At 37.1% G+C, this 24,583-nt stretch overlaps 1 protein-coding gene across 1 annotated transcript in view; it reads left to right on the top strand.

Annotated features, from left to right (window-relative positions):
* The window catches only part of DMGDH (dimethylglycine dehydrogenase), a 43,957-nt gene that overhangs the window by 4,959 nt on the left and 14,415 nt on the right, over window positions 1-24,583 (top strand). Inside the window, exons 3-11 of the mRNA XM_017808085.1 lie at window positions 4,265-4,363; window positions 5,654-5,818; window positions 6,265-6,469; window positions 12,840-13,088; window positions 14,173-14,371; window positions 18,353-18,522; window positions 18,687-18,840; window positions 19,604-19,769; window positions 23,240-23,370. Of these exons, the coding sequence (XP_017663574.1) occupies window positions 4,265-4,363; window positions 5,654-5,818; window positions 6,265-6,469; window positions 12,840-13,088; window positions 14,173-14,371; window positions 18,353-18,522; window positions 18,687-18,840; window positions 19,604-19,769; window positions 23,240-23,370 (1,538 nt within the window). The remainder of the gene's footprint in view (window positions 1-4,264; window positions 4,364-5,653; window positions 5,819-6,264; window positions 6,470-12,839; window positions 13,089-14,172; window positions 14,372-18,352; window positions 18,523-18,686; window positions 18,841-19,603; window positions 19,770-23,239; window positions 23,371-24,583) is intronic.

Genomic DNA, 24,583 nt, shown 5'->3' on the forward strand with positions numbered 1-24,583 from the left:
GTTTACTGTCTCTAGAACTACTCTGTTAGTACTGTAGAACATTTATGCATACTTTATCTGAGTGCGTTTCAGGAACAAATTAAGGAGGATGTATCAGATGTATTGTATTTTATTCTTGTACTTCTCCTGGGGGAGGAAGTCTGAAGTCTAGAATGCTTCATCTTGTTGCAGATAATTTGTGTGTTTGGGGTCTTATTAAAGAACAACAGTAAAAAATGAAATTTTAAAAAGTCACTGTCTGCAATATATAAGTAGTATGTTTCATTTTACGTTCTTTTCAACAAACAAAGCAAAAGAAAACAGATTGTATGTAGTTAGGAGAAACAAAATTCAATAACTTTGTGTCTTTTAGACAGCTATACCATAGTTCAACAAACAGAGCAACACCATGCATAGTGTCAGATCATGCATCTTGTGTATTGAATCATAACTATGAAACACGCAAAGAGTACTTTGACTTAAGTACAGGAGTGAGGCACTGACTGCTCATGGCATTGCAAATCTGCAGATGTATCAACTTTGAAAGACTGAGATTAGTGGAGGTACCAGACATTTGGAGAAAGGCATATGTATGCATCCTTTTAAAATGCCAAAGGGCTGAGCAGAGTAGCTAAAGGCCAGCTAACCATACTTTGGTTATTGGGAAAATCATCAAACAAGTCTCAGATCTGGGCTCATAAAGGAGAAAAAATTTGACAGGGAAGAATCAGGATTTGCCAAGAATAAATCATGTCTGATGAAACCTGATTGCCTTCTATTATGAAATGACTGAATTCTTAGACAAGGGGAGTTCAGTTGATGTCACTTATCTAGATTTTAGCAGTACTTTAGACACCATTTCCCATAACATTCATGTATTCAGCTGAAGATGCTATGGTCTGTATGGCTGTACAACTAGAAAATTAAAAGACTATTTGATTGGCTAGGCTCAGAGGGTAGTGGTTAATGGGTCATATGCTACCCAAAGCCTACCCAAAGGAAATAAGTAGAGTGTCACAGGAGTCTGACCAGGCACCCATCCTGTTTAATATGTTTTTCAATAATCTGGAGTAGGTGACAAAGTACGTGCTCATCAAGTTTGCAGTTTACACCAAACTGGGATGATCAGGCAATGCGTAGGACATAGCTGCGATGCTGAGGGAACTAGACAGGCTGGAAGGATGAAAGGACAGGAGCTTTATGGAATTTAACAAGGACAAAGGCAAAGTTCTATGCTTAGCCAGGAAAGTGGTGCAGCCTCCATCTTTGGAGATTTTCAAAGGACAGGCTGAAGTAAATCTTGAGCGATGTGATCTGATCCTTTAGCTGACCCTGCTTTGAATATGAAGTTGGAGAGAGATCTCCCGAGGTCCCACTCAATCTGTTTGTTTCATTATCAATATTTTATGATTTTATGATCTTAATTTTTATACAGTGCAGCCAGGTTATAGTTGTCTCCTAGCTGCGCTCCTGAAATCAGAAACATTCATTATCAGAGGCGAAAGGCATCAAATGCATTTAAAATTCTTTCCTTCACTTGAAAGCGTCAGAGAGTGAAGTATTTATTTAATTCATGCAATTAAATGCTTATGAATATATATGGTTTTATAGCTAACTTGCCAGTGATTTGTGGCTTATTTAGTTAAAAAAGACTACACTAATAGTGACCATGAAAATGGAATTTCCTTATATCTGGAAAATGTATTACTACATTTGGAAAAATAAAAGAAGATCAGAAAATGTTTACATAAATAAAAGATGACAGTAAAAGTAATTATGAGATGAAAAACTTTGCAGGTAGAAGTAAATTAGTTACTCCTAGGCTACTTTATACAGCTAAAGAAATTTAAACATTTTGATGCCTAATTTATTTCCTCATTCTGTATACACAGAAAAAAAAAAGGCCCTTAGAACGTAGTTTTTAAGAAACAAACAATTTTAATTACAAATTCTACAGTAAAAGAGCCCTGGGGTTTAGTCTAAGGTAATTAAAATAAAAGTATCCACAACCATATAAAAGCACATGTATCAAATGAGATAAACCCCACAATTAGTCAAATACCTAATCTTCACCTGATGTCCAGTATGATGCTAATGATTGCAAGCAGTATTTTTTCCAAACTATTACTTTAGCCCAGGGACTTTAAGAATTCAGCCCACCTTCTTTGTCCTTAGTGGGACCATTAATAGATTTATCTCACTCCTACATGTTTGTGTGATCACTTTATAAATGCAGACTGTTGAGGTAGTGAACAATACCAAACATACTTAGAGTCAAATTTATGAATAAAATACAGACACAACTGAAAAATTAATACTGGCAAATGATTTATTTTACACTCTTTTTCACTGGATTATTTTGGCATTTCAGTGATGTGGTACACTATGATATCATATATAAACTAAGATATCAGAAAGATAAAATTCTCGCAAATAAAGGTAAGAAAAGCTTTCAAGCCTGTGGATAGCATCAAGACATACAATCAGTAATGCCAGACAGTAATGACCCTCCTTCTCTGAAGATAATGAGTACCTGTCATGTCAGTGAGTATGAGCTATGTTTTTTGATGGAAATGGTATCTGGGTGTAAGCTATTTGCTAAGAACAATTCGAAACTAACTTTCAGAAGAAAAAGATCTCGTCTTAAATGTGAAACTGCACCAAGAAAGATAGGACAGAAGAGACCATTGTTTAAAAAAATGAGGTTGTGTGATCTAATATATGATATTTTAATTATAGAGAATTGTAACATTTAATAACTTCTTTGCATTATTATATCTTTAAAGATCACTAAATCTTGCTTTTGTTATTCATATGGTTACAGATATTCCACTAGCTTTAAAAGTTAAAGCCTCAAAATACATAGCACTGAACGGAGTTGACAAGTTAAAATCAAGAGTATTTAATGTTTATGCAAACTGGGCAACTTAGAAGGAAAGTATCAAAACTATACTACATGTGTTACTTTTTACTTTTGACTGTTATCATTTTTCTCAAAGGATCCCTAAAGTCTAAGATGGACTCCAGCGTCTAGCTCCCTTAATGGAAGCAACCTTAATGTTTGAATAAGCTCTGTTTTAGTTAGCAAAAAATGCACTATGTATATAAAATATTTAAATCAGTGTAGTTATCTTGGAAACCTAAGTTAATTTTACATTTATGCTGTCTCACTTGAAGAAGGGTGTTACTGAGTTGACAAATTCAGGACATACGCTTAACTTCAGTAACACTGTATTCTGCTTTTTTAAGTGCTAAATGGCTGCAGTTATGAATGTCATTAGGTTGATGCAGCCATCTCCATTGTAGGCAGGTGAATAGTTTCCTTAAATATAAAAGAGGCTGTAGTAACTTCTTGGTTTTACCTTTACATACCTTGCTGGTGGTCTAGTGGTTAGGGTGCAGCACTCTCACCGCTGCGACCCGGGTTCGATTCCCAGCCCCCCGGGCAGATGGAGCTCGTCAGCCCTGTAAAGAGAAGGTCACTCTAAACAAACCTAGTCCTGAGACCCTCACTGCCACTGTCCAAGCTTGCTCGGCCCCGGCAGATGAACCTCAGGATTAAAGGGTGGGCTCAGTTCAGCGCACACTGTGTCTCACCTAAAAAATCCACTGCGCAGGCTCGAAGGGTTAATGACCTTTCCCAAATCTTCGCTCGCGAAGACTGGCCATACTAAACTCAAAAGAGCTTGACAGCTTTCTGAAGTCAGACCTAGTAAAGTGATGTACAGAACGTATACAATAATTCTTTAAACTACTTCTGGAATGCAGCAGTTGCTCTTTAGCTGCCACATAAGACAACTGTGGAGAATAGAAGAATATCGGCTTCCACTGCCCTGCTGTTCACGCTCTAGGAATGTAAGAATTCATGTGAAGATATGGTCTTCCTGAAGGTTTAGTTTCTCTCCCATCTCCATTTACAGACAGAAAAAACCTTACTACAGGACATTTAGAGTTAATAATTTGACTTAGTTGTCAGAAATGAAGTTTGTGTGTACCTTCTAAAAGATAGGAAGCAATCAGCTGAATAACTTAAGGAAAAAAGGAAACCACAGGAGAGAACAGCTGCAAAACTATCATAGTTTGACACATTTGATGAGAAAGGACAGATGGAAAGACACCTGTGCAGAAAACAAAAATGCCTTAAGTAGGGAAAGGATTTTATTTTTATTTTTGTAGCAATTGACTGTATCCATTGTTTCTTTATGGTATCTTGACAGTTGGAAGGAAGGAAAGAAAACATTACATTTCTAATTTATGGTGTTATTTTTCCTATTTCTTATTTGAGGCTGGCTTAACTACTTATTTTCATCCTGGAATAAACCTGAAGAAAATCCATGCTTACAGCATCAAGCTCTATGAGAAACTGGAAGAAGAGACTGGGCAGGTAATCACCTTAACCTTTAAAGTATTAATTCAGGGTAATACTAGCTGCAGTAATAGTCTTACAAAAAAGTTTGTAGTTGATAAGGGTGTGGAGTGGGATTGTGTCCCTTTTTAATGAAACAAACTCTTCTGCATGCTTAGTCTCTATGTATTTTAGATGGTTTCCCAGATCCCTCTACAGTTTGAGAAAATAGTGTTCATAAAACATCTAATGAGCTCAGCAGATTGAGAGTCTGCAACTTTAGCTTGATAGAGGAGCTCAAATAGCATCAGAGATCTGGAATGAATGGATTGATTATAGTACATTCCTGTTTTAAACGTGTCCACTTAAAAATTCATATGATATGATGCTGTCTGTACTTGAGAAAATTGCTGCAATTCTTCCCATTCCTTTCAGAGATGTGTTTTTATGTAGCGATTTAAGGAATGGATATGCAGAGAAACACAGGTGTCATCCTTTTTATCTGGCATCACTCAGCCATATAGATTTCATTTACTAAACTCATGCTTGCTTTGGACTGCAGCAGAAATTGCACAATCCTCACTATACTAGTTACAAATTTTGTAGAGGTTTTTTTACATTTGTCGTATTTAATATGACATGTATTTTTTCTATTTGTCATAAAATTCTTTTTTCTTCTTTCTACTACTCAACTAGATAAGATACCACAGCAGATTATCATTGTGAATTTCAGTAAAAAACTTAATTCAGCCCTATTATTGTCCTGTGAGGTAACACAGAAAAAGTGAAAAAAATAGCGTGTACCAGAAGGTAAGCGGTCAGTGTCTAGCTCTGTATGGATGTTACTTTATTAAGAAGACAGAAAAGGCGAGTGGTTATTCATCATGTCAATAAAGGTGCTTAGTTAGTTAAATATATTTCGCAGCATTTTGATAGGAATGATGTGGATGATAGACTTTAATATAAGCTGTTATATATACTTATTTTTGAGACATACCTGATTCTATTTTTGAAACTGTGCAAGTGCATACATCAAGTATTAATCAAATCTTAGTAAAAGTATCGTGACATTCAATAAATGCTTCTTGCAACTGTTTTGAAGATAGTATGCATTAACCTAGGAAATTAATTTGATAACTTCTTGAAAAATTATTTTCTCTAGGAGTTTATATCTAAGCCCTGTTCCTTCAGGCGCCCCTAACTTACTTGAATTTTCTTTCGGTGATGTTAGTGACAAAATTCCTGTTAGACTTCCCATAGCATAGAAACATGCATATATGGCAATCAGTAAAGGTTCTTTCAGTAATTCGCTATTTCTCTTTGGTTTAGTCTGTGGGATTTCATCAGCCTGGCAGTATCAGAATTGCTTCAACCCCTACTAGGGTGGATGAATTCAAATACCAAATGACTCGTACTGGCTGGCACCCAACAGAGCAGTACCTAATCACGCCTGAGAAAGTACAAGAGCTATTTCCCTTATTGAACATGGATAAGGTAAAGAAGCTGGTTTTATGAAATATAATTTCCATTGCAATTAAATATTGGTCTATCAGATATAAATATGTATGGTCTACTTTCTTTATACAAATTGTACAGGAAATTCTTGTTTTTCAATGAAAAAAAGATGTATTATAGCCTAAAATCAGACTCATGTGCATTTTAGTCCAGTGTGCATACTATTAATCACTATGTATATAATATTATAACATTAAAGCATTGCAACCTTTGATTGCACGGGAGATCTGAGCAATTTTACTCCTTTAGACAATTGTTAAGTTGGATAGTTCTATGTAGGCCAATATTATCACGTTTTGAAAATTTGTTTTCATTTGACTTCTTAAGGTTTACTATATTCAAGAAAGGAAGTGGGGGTTTTTTTAAATTAACTAATTTTGATAATTTTTAATTTATTTCATTTGGGGAATTTTACCTCCACTTAGGTTTTAGCTGGCCTGTATAACCCTGGAGATGGTCATATCGATCCATATTCTCTCACTATGGCTTTGGCTGCAGGAGCCAGAAAATATGGTGCCCAGTTAAATTATCCCATCCAAGTGACTGATCTTAACTCCCGATCAGATGGGACATGGGAAGTTGAAACTCCACTTGGAATAATTCGAGCAAAGAGAATTGTGAATACTGCAGGTAAGATTTAATATAAGCATTTGTGTACTCTTCAAATTTACAAACTAGCTGACACCAAGCATCTGTATTGAATTGCATGGATTACACATATAAGCAGTATGTTTTTGAATGTTCACTTGGTTTGTGGTAAAATGTACTTTTCATGTATTACTTTACACCGTGATGAAAATTTAGCTCTTACGTTAATTGCCCTTGAATAGGCATTAAAAATATATAGTAGCAAAAGAGACCTTTACTGGTTTATAATAAGTTGTGTAGAAAAGAGGCTACTGTCTAGAATCATAGAATATCCTGAGTTTGACGGGACCCACAATGATCATCAAGTCCAACTCCTGGCCCTGCACAGGACACACCAAGAGTCACACCATGTATCTGAGAGTGTTGTCTATGCCCTGGGGAGCGTGTTCCAGTGCCCAACCACCCTCTAGGTGCTCGAACTACTATCTGATCTATGCAATATTTTTGCTAAGATCTAATAGGAGATAGAATGTACAAATGAAATAGAAATGTCTTCACTGGTTTTTCAAAGAGACTGACGATTTGACCCTGCTTATTTCACTATTATCTTTCTCTAAGGTTTAAGTCTATCCACATATCCTTGAGACAAAAGATTTTTTGTTGTCCTTTCAGTAGTATTTAAACATGTACTTAACAATGCATTTTTTTGCATATCATAAAAATTGCCTGACTCAAAGGAGCTTGTATTTACATATGCAATTTTTATTCTTCTTTAAAGCAGCCAAACTGATGTTTAAAGAAGCCAGACTGATGTTTCTGATTCAAAGAGCTTTTGGGCAAGAGTCCTTTGGATTTGTGTTTGTTTTCCTAAGCAAGTTAATAGGTCTAAAAACCTGTATTTAATCTGAATTTCACTTATTTTTATGCTGCCTTATACAAGTAAAGAAAAATATATTATTGGTTAAACTACTGGCACATCCTGTATGAAGCATACCTTCTGCTTCCTAGTAGAAGACATTCTGGTTTCTGTTGTTTGAAAACATGTTGAATATTAACATATAGATTAAATTTTTGCTGACTCTATCTGTCTCAAAGTGAATTATACCTGCATTTTTGGGGCATTAGTCTTTCATACATCCCATCGCAGTGAACAGTCGGGTGTCAGTAGGAAGCTGTGATGTCTCAAGTGGACTGTCTTACTCAGATGGGACAAGTGTACCAAGAGCAAGGATCTGTCTTTATAATTCCTTTCTGTATATGTGCAGTGGAACAACAACAACAAAAAGCATCTATTTCTAGTGCAAAGAAGATAAAATGAAGAAGTGAGACAGAGACTCTTCTTGTTGGTGGGTAGAATAACCATGGTTGACAATTGGAATTATGAGTGAATTGGACTGGAAGGGGAATAGACTGGGAGACCAAAATGCTTGGGAAAGATTCCTGGAGGTGTGTGGGAGCACTGGCAGCAAGTGGAACAGCTACATTCTGAAAGACTTAATGAATAAGGAAGCTCAAACCAAGAGGGGATGGCGACAGTGGGGATGACACCAGGGAGAGAGTGAGTGGGAAGGTACCTGGTATGTTTCAGTACAGAAACAGGATCTAGGAGGTTTTCAGACAAATGATTAGGAACGATCCTCAAGGAATGGTTGTGTGTGAAACTGAGTGGAAAACTGAGGCTGCCTGAGCTAAGCAGAAAAGACTAGTGGAGTAGCAAGGGAGAGGTAGATGGGAGTAGATTGGAAGGCAGAGAAGGCAGCTTGGGACAAAATTTGACAAATGGGGGAGACTGACTTGCACACAGCACAAAATAGCTGAAGAAGTAGGTAAGGACTGGAGTAAGAAGAATGGAGTTTGCGACAGCAAAAAAGAAGAGCAGGTATGAGCCAAGCAGGGATGGTGAAGAGAGAATATTGGGATAGAGAGAAATTTGGAGAGAGTGGGATAAAATGGCTGAACTCGCAGGGCATGAGCTTTACTGGGTGACCTTTCTCTCAGTGTCTGGGCTGTAGATCATTTATCAGCCCTGTGTTAGATCATTCCAGGCTTTCAATAAAGACTAACTGGAAAACCCATTGAAAGGTGCACTTTCTCATCATATGCCTTCCATACATATGTGGTCACCTGCTATTGCTATATGTCTAGCTTAAATAGCAAGGATCTGAAAAAGTTCACCTTGAGGCTCTAAGCTTGCTCATGAGTGCCACGTTTGGGAGAAAAAGAGGACTACTGGAATCTAGTATGCTTTTTGGAAAGCAAACAACTACACAAACAGGGAAAGCAAATTAAAAGAATTTTACGTAGATTGCAGAGTCAGACACTTGGAAATGAGAGGTGTCAATATTTGATTGCCTTTGGACTGTCAGTTCATGGCTTTCAGGCATGAATTGTGGGACAGCATTCAATTACAAAATCACAAGCTCTCTTACAAATAGGATCTGTGTGTCATTTGTTACACAGTGTGGATATATTGGTCTGGGAGTGATCCAAGATAATGAAACGGAAAGGCAGCTTTTTTGGCAGTCAGACTTATTTAGGCTACAGACTTCTAGGCACTCATTATTCCTAACTGTTGGCTCTGCATCGTATGGATGAAATATCACAGATGTGGTAATTTTCTTACAATTTCATAGTGTAGTTATCTTTCTTTGGCTTATGTATCAAGTTGACTTTAGGTGGAGTTTTTTGGTAAATGCTTTTCAAAGTTCATTTGCAAAAATTAAAATGCACCCTTCTGAACTGTTCATAAGTATTTTTTTTATTTAATAATTTATTAAATCAACAATATATTTACTTATTTCTCCTGTGTAGTTAACTGTTCAGCCAAAATGAATATTTGAAGCACATATTGCTTAACATTCTGACTAATGATGTAAAATCAATCCTGTATAACACATATCTCTTATAAATGTTTTCTCAGATAACATTCATTCTTTTTCTTGGCCTTGCCTCATTCCAATACAGATCATGACTGGTATAATTCAGAGCTCATATTTTAGGCTCATATTGCAAAAAAAAATACATAAGAAGGCTCTTTACATTCTCTCTTCCCCCGCCTCACCCCACAGCTGACATCTGCTGAGGAACTGGAACAAACTAGTTTCAACCAATCTTAAGCTGTTCCTTATGTGAGATTCCCATTTTGAAGGAAAGTAGATGCCTAAAAAATAATCCCTGACATGAACTAACTGGTACTGAGCCTGCTGAAGTGATTTGCAACCTATTTATAATGTAATGTTTGATTAAACTCTGCAAAAACAGTGAATTTAGTTTATATATACAGTGTGGGTGTGTGTATATAAGCATATTTTCAGACACGTACACACTATATACAATCATTTATATATAAGTAGTGGTGGGAGATTTTCAAAAACAAGAGATAGTCAGATTACATACTTCAGCAGATATGCTAAGGAATATAACTACTAAATATTTCAGCATCAGGTGTTTGCAGTCTTTACAATGTAATCTTCATGAATGTCCTAGAGACATAATGTATGCCTTCATTTATCTCTACTATATGTAATAGGACTTGATATCTGCTTCCAATTAGAATTCTGTTTCAGAGAATATGTTCTTCCTTTTTCCATTTTCCGTTTTGTAATGCATTTGCATATGGTTCAAAAACCTTAAAGAAATTGTAATATTTTTCAATTAGTAAATGTCACTTGTTATTCTAAGCAATTAAATACACACTTACCATAAGTGACTTTTTTTAGAAGACAATACTGAAGATTTTATTTTAAGCAAACCTCTTACTCAAAAGCATTTTAAAATCAGCTGTGTTTGTAGTGTTATTCTACAAAACTTCATGGCTAAGAAAATTTCTATTTTTCTGAAAGAAACAAAGTTAGGTTTCAAAGACCTAATTTTCTGCTACTTCACCTTTTGTTCTCTGTGGATCGTTAGCTGACATTACCTTAAAATAGTTTTATTTTTAGGTGATAGGAAAATGCCCAAATCAAAAGACATTCCCTAAAGATTTTTAACCTCCATTTAAATCCACATTTGTGTGTGTCACGTGTAATGAAGTAAACCCTTACAGATGTACTAGAAATGCAGTTTTATTAGAATTTTTTCATCATTTTCTGTACTAGGGAACATAAGTCATGTTTCAGTAGTCTTAAAGGATATTTTGGATCATTCACTGTATACAACTAGGGCAGGATCATCCCTGAGCCAATATAACTGACCTAACAAGCATTCTGGCAGAGAGTCTCCTCCAAGTGGTAAGGGTGCCATTAAGAAGCAAAAGCCTTACATATGATAATGGCAGAGCAACAGGTGCTGGTTTCTAGTATTGACTGGACAGTATTGATTGAACAGGGGCTTTTAACTGAACAGATCTCTTGATGGTGATGCTGAATTTCCTGCTCCCTTGCTTCAGGTGGCTATCAGCAGTTATTGAGTCACCACAGAAAACGTTTTTGTTGGAAATGTTGCATTTGTAAAAACCACAGGTGTTAGACCCTGGGGCTAGCCCTTCTGGCATGGGGGAGTGGCACAAGGCCAGCATGGCCCAATTCAGCTTTCTTAATTGCCCTGGCTTTAAGCCATGCCAGCCAGAGGTGAAAGGATATATTCCAAAGTTAACGTCAGCAAGCGGCATGAGACGGCTGCTCCTGATGGAACAGGGAGCCAAGCATGGTAATAAGGCTGGCTGAGCCAGCAAGTGCTCTGTCTGATAGGGCACAGAGAAGGGAGCAGGGAAGGCCCAGGACTCACAGCTAAGTTCAGCCCACAGATCTCCTGACAAGCTTGTGGAGATGAAGCACAGTCAGATCCATGGTGATGAAGCCAGGCAGAGGCCAAGCCAAGAATGTGACCACAGGTCAGTAACAGGCCTGGTGACAGAAACCAGGGTCGAGCAGTGCCCAGTAATCAACAGGCAGGACTGTGGAGATGAGACTGAGCTGAGGTCAAGCTGAGAAGTAGTCCACGGATCAGGGTCTGGATCAATGTGTTCCATGGCCAGGCACAGGCATGGTTGTGACAGAGCTGCACACACCTACAATCAAACCAGCTCAGACAGGTTCTGAAGGACCTGAGCTGACCTGGAATGACACAACTGACCTGTGTCCGTAGGCAGGAGTGGGGATAGAAGTCCTAGGTGAGGCTGTTCAGGATCATTTATGCCTTTTGCTGCCCTCAGGGCCCTGAGAAACTTTGACCAGATCTTGGGGGATGTGGAATGGAAGTCTTGGAATTGAAGAGAGAGGTAGGAATGTTTAGTTAAGACAAGTAATCAGCAAAAAGGAAGAAAAGTTGCGTATTAAGCTGGGCAACATGAAGTGTATGTCCCAGGAGAAGGGGTAGCTGTGTTAGGTAGCAAATCTTGCTAGAGATAGTTTGTCATAAACAGTTTGGAGTCAGCTGATTGCACAAGAACTAGGCTGACCTGCCTTCGTTTTCTGGGTGCCATATGGCACATAACCTTTTATTTGGAAGGCCCTACTACCTTTCTTTCCTCTTTCATTTTGCCCTTCCCAGCGCTCACTCCCAGACTCCCCTGAAGCTCCTATTTCATCCAATTTCCCCCCTTCATTCCCACTCCTGAGACCTCTGCTCTCTGATCTAAAGAGTCAGGAGAGTGGGGCTGAGGGATATTCAAAGCTTAGAGCAGCCGCCATTCCAGTCAAATGTACTTGTCCAGTTCCCAATACTGTTATGTTCCAGCCTCACAGCAGATGTTAGCCATGATGCAGAGCCAAAATTAATAAGTTTGGCAATTAAGTGTTTTCCACTCCTTGACTTTGCCACAAGTATCTCTCTAAGTGAATGTGTCTTACCAGCTTAACCTTAACAGAGAAGAATTAAGTCTTCTTTAACTTACGCCTCATGGTATATGTGAAGGATCTTGAGCCAGTTTCAGAAGCAGGGAAATTGTTGCTTGCATTTTCTGGTCACAATCTGTATCAGAACTTCTGATGTGAACATTATAATGAATTGATTGCTGTGTGAGAGACATAATTAACATGAGTCACATGATGCATGTGAAAGAGGAAAGAAACTCCAATTCTTGAGATTGGCTGTCTGAAAGTACTTCCTTGCTCTTTTGGGGTGTTAGGACTTGACTGCTGTCTTGGGAAAGCATACGAACTCCTTTGGTTGATTGTAAGAGGCTAGGTTAACACCTATGGCGTGAGCTAATGTATTCTGTTTTTTAAGTGTCTCTGACTTTGCTAGGAGTATACTGGAGACCTACTTTACTGAAATAAACCAAGAGGTTTGTGCAACTGTTAATTTAAGCCTGATTTATAATTTACCAATTATATGTTTTTTTAATATTAGAAGTATGGGGAAAAAAAATGTCACATATAAAAGCACAGTGTTTCCTGCAAATATTTTACTGTCTATTCACTTAAATTAGTTTTTGAATGTTGGTTTTGGTTTTTTTTTTTTTCTTCTCTAGGCTTCTGGGCACGTGATATAGGCAAGATGATTGACCTACCGCACCCTCTCATACCTGTTCATCATCAGTATGTTGTGACATCAACTATCCCTGAAGTGAAAGCCCTAAAAACAGAATTGCCTGTGATTCGTGACTTAGAAGGATCATATTATCTAAGGCAAGAAAGAGATGGTCTTTTATTTGGTCCATATGAAAGCGAGGAGAAAATGAAGCTGCAGGACTCATGGGTAACAAATGGAGTCCCACCAGGTAACTAAGAACATTAAATCTTTAAACTTGATGAGCACTAGCACACATTTCAATGTGTATAAATCCCAGGCTGTTATGGTGATGGAAAATACAAAATATTTGCAATGCATGATTGTAATTCAGAAACTTTTTTCAAAGAATAATTGTAACTCTAATAATGAAAGAACAGAAATACAAATGTAACATAAGAAAAGCCTACTTGAAATAGGCACAACATACACATCTACAACATAATCTTAGTCTACTTTCTGAAGAGGTGGCTGTGCTTTGTGATTAGATGCAGTCACCAAATCTGCATTAAGTAGCCTTTTTTGAATGAATAGGGATTTTTCTTAGTTACAGTTCTCTCCAGCATACTGATGGGAGCTCTGGATTTCTGCTGTTCCTGGAGGACAATGTAATTGTCAAATAGAAACAGCAAAGACATGTCTTAGACAAAATGCTGTGCTTGGATATAAGTGCAAGAGAGCTGTACGTTTGTATAGAATACAAAAATATCCAATGTCATACGGCTGCTTACTAAAAAAGAAATTATGAATTGCTGTGTTATATCTAGACTCCAGCTTTCCCTTCACTTCCAGACAAAAAGTTATACTAAGTCAATAGTATTGCTGTTTTAAAAAAATGCATGTTTCCTAAGAAAGAGCAATCAGTGTTGCTTAGAGCCCTGACTGAGGAGTGAAATAATTCACATGATTTAATGGAAATGATAAGTATATACAGGAAGCGTGTTTCTTCCCCTCTCAAATTATTGGTATATTGAGAAAAATAATTGCGTGTTATTAATGCAGAAGAAAGTTTCTGTGTTCCTTCACTTCCTTTCTATTAAACTGTTGAATTTGCATGACCTTAGGGTTAAACAAATATGTATAAAGGATACTATAACTTCAGTGACAAATAAACTCGATGCTGTAGGTAACTAGGGTTTTTTGCACACTGTTTCTTGTGTAGGGTGGCAAAGGCTTGAACATACACACTGTTTAATTCCATGTGACTCTCATATAGAGAGATTGCATAGCTGTATTTAAAATGTATGTGTTTTTAGTGTAAGTAAGTATATAATAAGAGTCAAATATTTGTGCAGGTTTTGGAAAAGAACTTTTTGAGTCTGATTTAGACAGAATAATGGAGCATATTGAGGCTGCTATGGAAATGGTCCCCGTTTTGAGAAAAGCAGACATCGTAAACACAATTGCAGGTCCTATCACCTATTCTCCAGACATTCTTCCTATGGTGGGACCACATCAGGGTGTCAGAAATTACTGGGTAGCTATTGGTTTCGGGTGAGTAAGTTCTTTGTAACAACTTTTGTTTGTCTGTCATATTGTAAAAATGGCGGTCAACTCAACCTTTGTACATTTTTATGGATTTGGCAACTGTTTTGCACATATTTTGCGTAAAATGTAATTTGAAATAGTCTTAATTACCACAATCTCTATAATGTAAGCTCATCCTTCTCTCTTACTTCTTCTTCATAACTCAAACTATTTTTTAAATTTGTTTCCTCCTTTTAATCTGGAGGCAAATATCTGTGATGCTTTTAATGTGAAGTATTAATTTTTGGGTAAAGAACTGAAGGTATACTAACCAGAAGACCAGCATACCATGTGACTGACTGCTGAAGGAATACAAACCCAGTCATGTTTCTGACTGTGAAAGTTGAGCTGAAAAATTACATTGCTGGGTATTGGAAGAAAGCAAACGAAGAGGACAGTGCAAAAATAGAAACAAGTGGTTTACTGGTGTCATTCTCTCACCCATTATGACATTTTCCTTGAATGTGATTTACATCTTATTTATTACGGCTGCACTGGAGTCAGTGGTAAAACACTCACTGACATCTCTTTAATTATCTTAGTCTGACCATTGAGTCAAGATGGATAGAATGAACCAATTACAATTCCAGGTGCCTGTTATTGAATACATTCTGTTTACATTGTTTTTCGAATTGCCTAATTTGCTGTTCAAAATCCAGCTCAGCTTTTTCCAGTTTTCTTTCATTCTAAAGCAAACAAACCCTCAGATCATAAGATAAGGCAGTATCACTAACATGCTTTCTGAGGTCCTCAAAATAAAAAGGCTTGGTAATTTTGCAATGATTCATTGTGAAAGGTATTCACCTTTGCTGCTTGGATTTAAAAAAAAATAATGTTATCTTTCAGTAACATTTGCAGAACTTACAGTTACAAAAGCGGTTTGCCTAGACCTTGTTCACCAAAAAGACTATTTAAGTTCATTACTCTGTGGCCAAACTTTGGAGGGTGTTTTAATTCACTGGTGTTAATGGAAGCAGAATCAAAGTTCTTTATATGAAAAAGTGAAGACTAGTGTTACATGGTTAAATTTCTTTAAACAACTTATTTCAGGAGTTTGATTAATCTCTAAATGTTTAGTACACAGCTCACAATTACGTGGCTATCACTGGATTGCTTTGTCTGCTTTTCAGGGACTTTTGACTCTCTGTTCTGTGCTTCTGGGTCACTGCAGTGTTTCTATCAGTGTTGTAACTTTTTGTGTGCATTAGCAAATCCTTATCTCACAGTCAACTAGCAGGGACATTGTGACAGAGGACTTAGTGCTGTTAGATTAGGGGATTTTTATTATCTAAAATTAGCAGCTTGCTAGGCATTTTAACATGCAAAAAAGTTAAGTATAGTTAGCAGATTGTGTAGCACTATTTATTATTAAGGTTGCTCAATGCTTCCCATTTTTATTTACTTACAGCTTTGAAAATGTTAACAAGATTAGGCTAGGATTTTAATCAGAAAAATTTAATTCAAAGCAGTGTAGCCATTCCATAACCTGGGACAAAGCCATTATAAAGGGGACCATGGTGTGCAGACTCAGATTTCCTAGGAAAAGGAATGGAATGAGTTGGAAACGGGTAAGAAGCAAGGAACTCGTAAGTAAGGCACAAGAATGTGACAGGAACAATGGGGAAGTAATCTGTCAGGAGAGAGGAAAAAACAGAGAAGGACAGTTTGTGTTCATTAAGGAAATTGGCTCTAAATCATATGAAGACTGAGATTACTACACTGTACCACTCTTCACAGCTACTTGTAACGTCCTACCCCTAAACAACACATTTCATTTTTGTGCAGAACAATTGCAGTGGATGTATTAATACAATCAGCTCCCTATTATCTGAGGTAACAAGGGATTTGGGCATCCTGTGTAATCTAAACTCAAACCAAAATCAATGGGTTGCGCAGAGTCAGTGCTGCAAAGCTCTGTAGAGCGCAGAGACCACTCAGCCGAGGTGCAGGGCTGTACCTGTAGTAGCAGGGCAGTCTCCCCTGCGATATCTTGCTCCTGAGGTTACCCTGCCATCAGCTCAGCAGTCTTCAGCTGAAGCTAAAAGCCTTCGTTGTATTTGGTCTGTCAGCACTCACAATCGTGCAGTGGTCTCTTTGCTGTTGTTCCCCTCTGCTTTTGGCTGCAGTGAATGGTGCAGGGAGGCTTAAACTGGCTAAGACTGGAGCTGTACTCGAAGGCATCATAGCCATGCTCATAAAGCTTATACCCATGAATAATTAAGAGTTGTTTAATTGCATTAACACCAGAAACACTTGCAAAGTGGCAGTTTACAAGCAGTCATCCTTACTGCATCAGCTGTGGTTATAGAAGCTTGTGCTGAGTCTGAAGATTTTTGCTGAACTTCCTAACAGGGTGTGTTTAGCAGAATTACCTCATGTACTCAGTTTGTTATTTCTCTTTTATTTATTAAGACCCCACTATTTCAAAGTAATGTTATTGATATTATGGATTCACACTTCTTATGCATATGCATTAGAATGAAATGGTTTCTTAGTTTGTTTTTTTTATAAGATCCTTACCTATTTTAGTGGAGGGGATAGACTTCAGAATGTAAAGTTGATGAGCAGTTTATTTTAGCTTCTCTATTCTGCGTCAGTGTCTATGATTTAATTGCTGCGTGTTAATCTAAACTTGGTTTTGAACAGACTTACTTTTTTTCCAAGGATTTTTCAGTTGTGCTTATGGGAACATTTCACAACTAACTAAGAATTTATTTTCACATCTTGCCTAGGCAGAAAGATATTTTGACAATTTTTTTCAGACATGGCAAACTAATTCAACAGAGGTATTCCAAAAAGTTTTAAATCATTCGGTATTAATGATTATTTGTCATTAAACGTTTCAGTGTCAAATCAGAGGTACTGTTTGATCATACACAGACTGAGAAGCAACATGCACATATTGCAGCACAACAAAGTTTGTGTCCCCAGTTTTCTGTAACCTTGCAGGAGCAAGTTTCTCACGTTTTCCCCTATGGATGTCAAGATATCAAGCATTCTGATAGTTAGAATTATGTACAAAATGTTTAAATACAGAAACCTAAAATCTGTCACTTTATAAAGTTTAAACATCTACCTTTGCTGTCTAGAGTGGTTCCTTTAATATAGGTTTCTGACAAGATATTTTGTCTACAGTCTGGTTCGTCACATACTAACGTAGAAACTGGACAGGTTTTTGCTACAGATTGTTAGCAGAAATTTCTACATGTTTATTTTATTAGCATAAGCTTTCTGGAACCAGTTCTCTTTGTAGTTGTGGTTAAGAACAGAGAAGGCAAATCAGGTGAGAAAATGTGTTTCTCAGTCTCTGGCACCGTTGCAAACAAGTCTTCTGTTTTTGTCCCCAGTTCCTCTACATTCTCTGATTTTCTGTGGAGCAATTTAAAAAGTACTGTTGGAATTTCAAATTCCTTAAAGCAATCTCTGCAGTGTCATCTTCTGACTTTTGCTGCTGTTGCTCTTGTCACTGGAATGTAAATACTCATTGGAGCTGCTAGAATGTCTCAGTATGGATTTCAAATCTGAGTCTGGTTTAATCAAACCTGATTGAAACAGAAGAGGTATTCTATGACTAGGAAGTGTATTTAATGGACATCAGAAGTTTGAAAACTTTCTTTAGTATTAATTGTTTAAGAGTGTTAATTCCCTGGAAAAGATGATTGAATTATGAGTTTTAAAGAAAGAGCTTTTGCTGTAATCTCACACACTGCAGCTGCTGTACATTAGTGAGGACATTCTGCTGCTGACAATGGAGCAGTAGAAATATCTGTTAATATAAGTATGTAATCTTGGAAAACAAGACAAAACAGAACAAATGAAAAAAAGTGAAAAATGTAAAATACTTTAGAGTGTGTGTTTGCAGTATGTGTTAGTAGTATATTTTAGTACTGATTTTAAGAAACAAAACATGAAAGACTTGGCACGGCAGGACTTTTTCCTGTTTTCAAGGTATGGCATTATACATGCTGGTGGCATAGGAAAGTACCTCAGTGATTGGATCCTTGAGGGAGAACCTCCATTTGACCTGATAGAATTAGATCCGAACCGCTATGGAAAGTGGACCACCACAGAATACACAGCAGCTAAAGCAAGAGAATCTTACGGTTTTAATAACATTGGTAAGAAGGTATTTATTAAATATATTTATGTCCTGAAGATGGATTCCAACAAAGCCTGCCTCTAGATTTCTCTGTTTATGTACATCTTTTCTGTGCTGCTGATGATCTTACCATGCCATGGCTTTTGAGGTTTTTTTGTTTGTTTTTTTTCTTTTCCCCTCTAGTTGGTTACCCTAAAGAAGAAAGATTTGCTGGGAGACCAACAGAGAGAATCAGTGGGCTGTATCATTTGCTAAAGTCAAGATGTTCAATGGGCTTTCATGCAGGATGGGAGCAACCTCATTGGTTCTACAAACCTGGAGATGAGACTGGATACAAGTAAATGAAAGATTATTTTTTGTCCTTCCCTGAGAAATTGTCCTGATAGCAAAAGTCAGTCTAGTTAAATTTAATGAGAAGCATACATTTATCATTCATTTCAGCTACAGATCGATAGATCTTCTATTCTTGCTTTTTCTACAGTTTAGAATACATTTTATGCAGATAATGCAGACATTTCGAAACACACATCGAGGTATCCTGTAACTGTTCTAGGTTTGGTATAGCAGTGAGCAACCTAGCTCAAGCTGGAGCTTGGAAAACAACTTGTTCATTATAAAAGTGTATTTTTGTTCATTTCTCATTATTTGATCAGCAGCACAGTATAACGTTTTCATTAAAAAGTTCATTTCTCTCTAGTTGTCTGGAACAGAGAAGCCTGATCTTCTTTTCTTTTTTTTTTTCTTTACTCCTATGTGATTACCCACCTAGTTACTTGCCTGCATCAGGGAGCTTCCAGCAAAGAAATATTTTCCACAGGGATACTGGAGTCCCAATCTAAATGAGGCTCATAAAGGAATAAAGAGACACACTTGGCTGTTCAGAAATAAAGCCTTTGACACCTTAAACTTAAATAAATGTTAAAGGATTTTAATTATTAAGCTATGTTAGACTAAAGAAAATATTGGGTAAGCTGCCTACAATTAGGAAAGTCTGTCTCTTTTGGATGATTATTAAACTGGAGAAACTGAAGACTACGTTTTGCTGAAAAGAGCACAAAATTTTAAGATTGTATTTAATGTGTCTAACTGCTCTGTTTCAGACCCAGCTTTCGGCGCACAAATTGGTTTGACCCTGTGGGTCGTGAGTATAAACAGGTCATGGAAAAAGTTGGTGTGATTGACCTGTCGCCATTTGGCAAGTTTAGAGTAAAAGGCACAGATTCTGTTAAGCTGCTGGATCATCTATTTGCAAATGCTGTTCCAAAGGTAAGTGGGACAGTGATAACTGTTGTAATGTAGGATTTAGACAGACAACCTCTGTTTCAGACATGGAAAAGGAAACATAATATCATTGCATAATTTGTGTCAGATGTGTTGCATTTGTTTAAGAGCTCAAACAGTGAAGTTTATACTAGAGCAGCCCCAAGTAGAAGTACATTTTGGCACTGATCATTGAATCAGAATGGCTGAGGGTGGAAGGGACCTCTGGATGTCAACTTGTCCAACCCCCTGTTAAAGCAGATCACCTGGAGCTTATTGCCTAGGACTGTGTTCAAATGGCTTTTGAGTATCTCCAAGGATGGCAACTCCACCAGCTCTCTGGGCAACTGGTTCCTGTGTTCAGACATCTTTAGAGGAAAAGAATGTTTCCTTATGTTCAGACAGAGCCTCCTGTGTTTCAAATCTTTGTCTAAAACAAGCAAGTGAATCTCACCTGGAATTTTTTTACAGTAGAATAGCTTGGCAGCTGCCTGCCTAAAACTGTGGTGCACTGTGGCAGCTTGAGGCACAGAGCAGAGCAGGGGAAGGTGCTCTTGTGTGGTCATAGCTATATGTTGTATTCTTTCTGAATTCCAAAATGAACAGCTTTGTTGTAGGGTTTTTTTTCAAACGCTCCTCCTCATACTGACTCTGTTTTAGAGCTGGCTGCCTAGTGCAGGCAGGGCTGCAAATATGCAGGAGATTCAGCATTCACCTCACACCTGTCCTTTCTTCACAAGTGTGGCTGTTCATAGATCGTCATTGTGTGTTTCTGCGCTAAAAAAAGGCACACTGTGACAAACCACCCCAGGTTTCTTATTCTTGGTGGTCAATTTTCCGTAGTATTCCATGAGTCATTTTGTCTTTCTGCTTTGTCAACCAGTCTCATGTAGTGTCTTTAACTTTAAAGATACAGCTCCAGCAAGCAGATTACTCCTTTCTGAATTGCTATAGACTTGGGGTTTGGTCATTTCAGCACAGAATTTCATTAAGTATTTGCAGTAGGTGATGGTTTTTAATGCTTCAAACACCAAAGGGAGGAAGCATAGGCAAACGGTACACTGAGACTGTAGCTATGAAGGTATATAAGCTCTTCTCAAAGGTCAGAGTCAACTGAATGGAAAGGATGTGCATGAGATTGGTGTCTTAGGAGAAAGAAGAACCTGAATTGCCATGTAGTCATACTTTTTTACTGTATTCATTTTGTGATAACAGAAGTTTGAAAGTTTGTCTTCTGTCTAATTTGGGGTAGAGGTAGGGTAACTGTGTCATCAGTGGGCATTGATAACACTTGCTGAGTATATTCATATGGTGGAGGGAAATCAAGATTAAAGAGGAAATTATGAGAACAAATCAAGTGCTTTCTATGAAGTTTAATCAGCACTGCTAAGAGGAAAAAGAAAACTAGATGGCAAAGCAGAAGGTACAGTTCATGAGTCCATTTAAAAATCCAACATTCACAACAGTTGGTTATTTTTTTTTAAGCTGCTGATTTTTAGTACCTTTCATGCTTGTCTGTATCATAAAATAATCCAGTGGAGTTACTGGAGATATATTTGTATCACACCCAGGTTGGGTGTGGTGTAACAGTTCGTTTGGATACATGTCCAGAATAAAGACAAGTGCCAGAAATATTCAAACATGCAAAATATCTTTTATTACAGTGAGAATAATAATAATAATAAACTTAGCAAAGAGAATCAAAAACTAAAAAAGGATACAAAATAACTACCTTATTGTGTGGCCTTAAAAACAAATACTATGAACAGCATTTATAATACGATATTAACTAGTAAAAAGGGAGTTTAAAGGGATACCAAAAAGGGTTCTTAACACAATATTATCAATAACTATTAACATGATATCGGTTAGTAAAAAGGGAAATTAAAGGAAAAATACTATGAACATAAAAGAGAAATTAAAGGGACACTAAAGGGATATTAAAAAAGTTTATTCTCTCGCTTGCTTCCTATCTATAAACTGTGCTTACCCACACAGACAGGCCAGGGCTGTCAGGATCTGCAGCAGCTGGTCGGTGCCCATGCTTAGCGGGCGTCCCCACGGAGCAACACAGTCTCGGTGGCAGGATGAGGATCGCTCAGCTCAGCAGCTCTGACACCCCATTTTTATCAGTTCCACATTACACTACGTAGGGCCAGTACACAGTATAAGGTGATGCCTGAATGGCAGCCAAACACAGCCTAATCATTACCTAATGGCAACAGTCTGCACATGCCCTACTTGTGGGGCAAGGGGCGAGTGACCCCTGCCCACATAATCTTCCTCCCATCATCATCTTTCTCACCCCTATGTATGACCTCTACCATTGTGTTTCAAGGGTAGATGTATCTATCCTGCAATGTGTAGCAAAACCAAGGAAGAACTCAGCTCTGATAATAGGGGATATCAAGATGACTTGCTAAAAAGCACAATGGACCTTACAATTAGCTTGTGCCATGAAGTTACGTTGTACCATACTCTAACTGGTTTCACATCCTAATATGATTCCTTTCTCACGCCTCTATGCTCCATTGATCACCTAATTCAAAAGTACCCCCCTTACATGTGAGTAGCATCAAGTCCTGAAAATTCAACTAAATGCCTGATATATGTCAGTAACTATACTAATGTAATGTGACCTTGCAAAAGAATCTTAATATCTGCAATATTTTTCCTTTCTCCATTCATTGTACGGAATCTGGGCACTGACTAGGTGGCTGACAAGTTTCTGTGAAAGGAGAATGAAATAAGAGAGATTAAATTCTGCCTCTGGAACCAGACCAGCACAACAGCTACAGCATATTCATATTTCTATTTATATGGATGATATATGTATGAACATGTATGTGTTTTGTGGGCACAGCTAAGTAACTGTTATTTGAAATTTTACCTCTAGAAATCAAGTTTCTAAACAGAACCTGATTCAAATGTACAGAGATGTAGATTCATAGTCAGCAACTACAAATAATATAAAAGCATACATAAATCAGGGCCACAAAAACATAAGCCAACTCGGTATTTCTTTCTTTAAAGTAAGGGGCAAAGCATATGTTATTCTTTTGGGATCTGAAAGACTTATTCACATGATCGAAAAAAAAATTATATCAATAACATGTAGAATTTTTTATTCAAATGATGAGAGAACAAACTAAAGTTGACTGAATTTGCATTTAAAATGCATTCTTAAAACAAATGTAGCTTAGGAATGCCTTGTGTAATGCATAATTAACAAATATTTATAAAGGTCTTGATTTATCTTATTTTAAACATTTCCGTTTTTAAAAAAATATGTAGTTTCCACTGCATAGCTTAAGCTTGGCCAGTTGTGTATCTCTCCACTCCTATTATGGCACAGCAGAGCAAACATGAAAAAAGTTGTTTTTTCAGATGAAGACATATAACCATATATTTAATGATGTTTAAGAATTGAAAGGTTTTATGTTGCATTCTTAATAATTGCAAATTTTACTCTGTAGGTGGGTTCCACAAATATAAGCCATATGTTAACGCCAAGAGGAAAAGTTTATGCTGAGCTAACCGTTTCTCAACTGTATCCTGGAGAATTCATGCTTGTAACTGGGTCAGGGTCAGAACTCCATGATCTGAGGTTAGTTCATTTTTTATGCATTAAGTACATAGTGCTATACAGTTATATTAATATAGAAACATTTTTACTAAGTTCCAAACTCTTAGTAAGTACATAACAAGCTTTTAACAAAGTTCATGAGAATTATAATCTTTATTGAATTTAGTTTCTTAGAAACTTGGTTGACTTAAATCCTGAAGTATAAGCAGTTGGATAGTGGATTATTGCTGATGTAAAAAGATGGAGAACTTACTGACAGTTATGTAATATATGTTATCGGAGGTAGTTATGTTTTGTTGTTGGACCTTGTGTTTGGCATTGTATGATGTAACATAGCACAGTTGTTCCTTTCTAGTCTGTTCTCTTACGCAAAAAAAAAAAATTGGCTTTAAACACGAATGACCCCAGAGGCACTGACCTGGCCCACAGAGATAGGTAGTGTAGTCTTCGTGATTGTGGTAATGTCTTCTGCCTTGGGCTTTGGGGTCACAAAGTGAAACAACAAAAAGAAAGGAAGCAGAAGCAGTTGCAGGATGACTTAATAAATTAGTTTTCATAGATGAGCATTGGAATTGACATTTCAAATGCTATTCTTACTGGAGGTTGCTGGCAAACCAGTTAATCAAAATTAATCAATGCCTAAAAGACTGAAACTTGCTACCCTAACATTCAAAGAATACAAAGTATTTTTGAATGCCATTTAGTATACTAATTTTGAGTACTGTTTAATAACAGTCCCACTGGAATCAGTAGGATCACTGGCACATTCAGGAACCAAACAGCAGAGTCAGGTCTAATGTATTTAATTCTACAGATTTCTGAAGTCCTGTTTGGTACTCCCCTATGACAGAGATCTGGTAACACTGCAGAACAATCTAGTGCTTAATAAGATTTTTAAATATACTAATTTTATTTATTTTCTGAGCTTCCTGAAAGACAATTTTCAGTTGTTGTTTTTTATTAAATCCAAACTGAACTTCCTGCCAATACTTTAACTACTACATTCAGAATGGAACAAGTCTTCTTGTACATTTTTGTTGTCACAGAAATTTATTTGAAGATTTCTTATGTTTATTGTGCTTATTGCTTACTCTTTTTGTAGGTTGACTTTTTACTAACACATTCTGGATCCAAAGCCAAATCCGTCGGCATTGTATGAGATCATTTCTTTCTCTTATCTTGAATATACTGTTCCACCCATTTAAATTCTCTTCTTTCCTGGCTGTATCTCAGA

The sequence above is a fragment of the Lepidothrix coronata genome, unplaced genomic scaffold (assembly GCF_001604755.1).
Source record: "Lepidothrix coronata isolate B3197 unplaced genomic scaffold, Lepidothrix_coronata-1.0 Scaffold22, whole genome shotgun sequence".
NCBI classification, from domain to species: Eukaryota; Metazoa; Chordata; class Aves; order Passeriformes; family Pipridae; genus Lepidothrix; species Lepidothrix coronata.